The following is a 5,069-nucleotide window of genomic DNA, read 5'->3' on the forward strand; positions in this document are numbered from 1 at the left end:
AACATATATAAACGTCGTCGTCTAATTCATAAGCTTTTTATGATTTGCCTCTAAAATTCGAATAATAAAAATTTCTGTGCTTATATTATTTTATTTGAAAACACTCGAATTTTTCAGTGCGAAAGTTTCAGCGATTTGCCTTGGCACAATGTCGTGCACAACTTGTATTCTGTAGTGGTATCCATCCCTTTGTAATAATTATAAATAATATTATAAATTCTATGTAACAGTCAATATGAACAACGCAGTTAGCATGACGCATAGCCCTGCAACAAAGTATGCAAAGATAACACGTACGTGCAAGTCAGAGTAACGGTTTTGTAAGGTTTTGCGTCTCTAAATAAATAGGAATGAATCAATGAACATTTCTAGTAGGATGGTTACGTCATCATCAGAGGTTATAAAAGCTTGAGGATGACGAAACCACCATTCATTCCTAATCTAGTTTCTAATCACTTCAAATCAGTCTTCACTTCAATATATTAATTGTGTATTAAGTTGTAATCAAGTGTAACCGAATAATGAAGTAAATAAAGTTAATAAACGTCTTCAAATGTTTAATTAAATATTTTCACAGTGATAAAGGCTTAATGTTAGCAGCAGAAGAACCTAATTATAAATGTTGACATCGTTGGCGTGACGCAACATAATTGTTGGCAACGGATCCACAACATAATTTGTGGTTAGCTCAAGGGTGCACAACAATTCATATAACATGTAAGATATTGCTCTTATATCACGTGAAGCTTCGTTTGACCTAATGTCGCATACCACCAGTTCAATTACTTATTACATTGATCTCATATACCCATCTCTAAGGTTTTTTTCTACAACTGCTATAATTCTGCATAAACTGTTAGATTTGTGGCTGCGGGCATTGCAGTCACGTAGTCCGACACTAAACGACCAGAGCGCGGGCTAAGTGGCCCGACTGGCACTTCTAGCTCGGTGTAATTACGATTCAAACGTTTGTTTTAATAATAATACTTTGTATGCCTTCTGACCTAAGGATTATGTTGTAGTTAGCGAAATGTTAGAGCGTGTTAAGAATTACAGACGCTATTCTTCTACAACGCGGGTTCCGTTCATCTGGCCCGTCCGCGCCAAATCAAAGCATGCTATATATTGATGCAAACAAAATGCAATCAATTTATTTATTTATTTATTTATTTATTAATTTTACAAGCCGTCGGTATAATATTTAATATTATAATAAGGCTTAAGTCAATATTTTATAGGTTTAATATAATTTAATTAATTATTAGCTATTTAATTACTTAATTTATTTACTATAAACCTATTTATATTTACTTAATTATAATTTTTTTTTTTATTATAACTAGTTTGTTTGTTACAAGTGTTTTTTAAAAATTTAATAAGTAATTTTAATAAGCTTTACAATACATACTTTTACAATATTAACAAATTTTAGGTTATTTTATGATATTTTAACAAATTTAAGTATCTTATATTATTGTAATTATTATTATTATTAATATTATCATTATCATTTTTATTATTATTGTTAAATATTTTTACAATTTTTTTTTCTTTTACAAATTTTTAGGTATTTTGATGAAGGAAATATTTTGTTTCACAATTTTTAAGTGTTTTTAAATATAAGTTTTTGGTTAACTAATTATTAAGTATTTTAACAATAACAGTCAAAATAAAAAAATTAAAATTTTGTTTCACAATTTTAAAGTGTTTTGAATTATAAGTTTTTAGTTAACTAATTATTAAGTATTTTAAAAATAACAGTCTTATGAAAATAATAACTAGAAAAAAAAAAAAAAAAAAAAAAAAATCTCAATTTTTTGTTTTTTAAATTGTAAGTGTTCAATTAAATAATTATTAAGTATTTTAATAATATAACAATAACAGTTATATAAAACAAATAAAAAGAAAAAATAAACAAAGAAAGAAATAATAATAATAATAATAGTAATTTAGAAGTATTTAGTTTAACGAACGAATTATATTGTCACGAGCATAGTAGACATAGACATGGCTGGTAGGTGACATCAGTTAGTTTGGGCCCGTAGTTTCGTAGGGATTTTAAGCAATTCAAAATCATCATAAAAAAGTCAATCATTACGATATTTAAAACCATTGAAATTAATGTAAATAGAATTATAACTTGTGATTAATATGAAATTAACACAAAGTTATAATTAAAGTGTTTCACAACAAATTGGTCCTTCAAAATTCAATCAATCAAACAACAACAACTATTGAAAAAACATGGCCCATAAGTTTTTTTCTGCGCAACTTGTGAAAATAACTATTGTAACTAGGTGTTGTACAATGCTTAAAAAGATAAAGAGGCTTTTAATATAAGATTTATTGTCAGCTTATTTATTACAGCGCGGTTTCTAAATTACACGTTACTACGACTCGGTAAGTATGTATAGGAGGGTTTACTGAACTTGGTGCATGGTGCATCGTGCCTTAAAACAAAAAGCTCCAAAATTTTTGAAAACATTGAAGAAAACTTATTTTTGAGTACTTTAAAAATTTTGAGAAAAATATTTTCATGGAAAATTAGAACTTTGAAACAACAATTTCAAGAAGAAAGAAAAGAAGCTTTTGAAAAATAATATTGAAGATTTTTATCTCTGTCACGTCGTTGTAGAAATGAACAGAATTAACGAATCACTCATTGGAGAGCTTCTTCAACTATTGATACAGTACAATTTATCACAATAATTTATATGTCTGTTTGATAGTTTGTGTGTGAGTGAGTGAAACTAAAAAAATTGATTTTTTTTTCAGACAACATATAATATCAATATTATATAATTTATACGATATTATATAATTTTTCTGAGGTATGCCATAGCCATACTAGTAATAATTTTTTTAAATATCAAATATATTTTTTTGATTATAAATAACACACACATACACTTTTAACCTTCCCAAGAAAAAGTTTATTTTCGCCAAAAATACCGAATTCACCAATTTTATGTTTTCTTCGATGGTTCAAGCCATTCTGAATCGAATAAGACCAAATTTGGAAAAAGTCTGTGTGTGTATGTCGACCGGTTTCTATGCCAATCAAAAGCCAATCTATGGGTCTCGATAAGGACTAGCGTTTGTCAGTTTGGCATGATTGGACAAGCCGTTTCTTTGTAAATAGCATAAAAATTTTTTCACGTTTTAGCTAAAAATTCGGAATCGTAAAAACTCAAAAACCATTCGATTTGGGAGTTGTGCTAATTAATTTTGGACAAAGATCAGCCATGACGTTTCTTCAAAATTAGAAAAAAATCTACGGTATACATATCACGGTCTTATAGGACATACTAAAATTTTACGGCCCTACGGCAAATAGTTTAATTTTTTTTTTAAATCTATCAAGACTCAAAACAATATTATAGTCCAAATGTGTATCAAAAGTTGCTTTTGTAATTTGATAAGTCAAACATTGTCAATTCATTAAAATTTGGAATAATTAACTACACTTTTAGAATATACAAGCACGTGTCTGTGCAATACCATTAAAATAATAAATTACTAAAAATTTAAATCTTAAAGAAATCGTAATATTAAGATTTGGAGGCTAAACTCTATTTTTGAAATAAACAGTTTGCTAATTTCAGCTAAATATCTAAATCTCAATTTTGGTTGATCAAGTCGATTATTACATTTTTCGGCAAGTACTGCTAAAAAAAGCAAGAGTTGGGGTACTGCTAAAAAGAGCAATATAAACATAATACAACGAGCACAAAACAAATTCCTGCGGAAAATATTAATCGCTTCTCGCTACACGTCAATATGGATCCACCATGAAGACACATATTATTCAACCTACAATTCAAGAACATATATCAATGGTTGCCAATAATTATAGGAACAAAATTGACGTCCATCCTAACCAACTAGTATGTCGTGTATACCAGGAAGGCCACCCGACCAGGCTTAACAGAAAAATACCTGGAGATCTAATATAGTTTAATTAACTATAATAATTCGATTTTACTACATTTTATTGTCTTTTTTCCATTTATCTTTAGTTTTTTCTTTTTGTTTATATTAGCTCTAGTAGATACGCCACTGGGGGTATCTACAAATTTGTAAACAATTCATTGTAAACAACTTGTCGGCATTCTCTGCTAAATGTAATTATATTTATATAGATTGCAGAATAAAATTAAAATTAAAAAAAACTTGACTTAAGGCAAAATGCCACTTTCATCTTGTTTAAATTATAATTTGGTTATAAATAAATACACATTAGAAATAAATGGCTATAAATATGAATAATTTGGACTATAAAAATATACTGAAAATAAAAATTTAGTATACTCTATTGAATGACGGTGACGACGTTGACCATAACCTACAGATCAATAAGGGCTGAGTTTCTTAATTGCTTTAGTTATTATTACTTTGTCCATATATATATATATATATATATATATATAATAAAATTGTTTCTTGGGCATCCATCCAGTAATTAAAAAACAGTTTATTTCACTTTTATTTATTTTCGTGCAATTTTGTGTTTTTGTGTTGTTTTTCAAAAGTTTATTTGTATGGTGAGTTTCTTTACATTGTTTATTTTATGGTTGTTTTTCATATATACTTTTCATATACATTGTTTTACTTATTTTTGTCTGTTAATTATGTATTTTTTTATATTGTTTTTAATTTGTAACCCTGAATTATTTAATTGTAGCACTGAAGATGGGTCAAATCCAGACCGAAACGTATGTTCTCTATAAATAAAAACACATTTTTCATTAAAACTGTTTTTTAATTACTGGATGGATGCCCAAGAAACAATTTTATTATATTATTTCACCATCTGAAGAAAAACCTCTCGCTTTATATATATATATATTATATATAAATATTTATATATATATATATATATATATATATATATTTACCATGTGTCTATGTATAATGGTCTACTTAGAAACCTTGGGTTGACGTGGATGCCTGCACGTAACACGATCTCACATAACTCGCTTAGAAGAGAAGATTCTTGCCAACTGCAAATTATCAAGTTACCAGGACCAACGAACGAAGGATCTTCTACTACTCTACTACTGCTGCTG

General features: G+C 27.7%; 1 protein-coding gene across 1 annotated transcript in view; it reads left to right on the plus strand.

Annotated features, from left to right (window-relative positions):
• Window positions 1–235: 235 nt before the first annotated feature.
• The window catches only part of LOC113388362 (neuronal growth regulator 1-like), a 176,340-nt gene continuing 171,506 nt past the window's right edge, over window positions 236–5,069 (plus strand). Inside the window, exon 1 of the mRNA XM_026625748.1 lies at window positions 236–276. Within this exon, the coding sequence (XP_026481533.1) occupies window positions 236–276 (41 nt within the window). The remainder of the gene's footprint in view (window positions 277–5,069) is intronic.

This window comes from Ctenocephalides felis, unplaced genomic scaffold (genome assembly GCF_003426905.1).
Source record: "Ctenocephalides felis isolate EL2017-DRISC unplaced genomic scaffold, ASM342690v1 CF-g0.4_SCAFFOLD_03572, whole genome shotgun sequence".
Classification (NCBI taxonomy): Eukaryota; Metazoa; Arthropoda; class Insecta; order Siphonaptera; family Pulicidae; genus Ctenocephalides; species Ctenocephalides felis.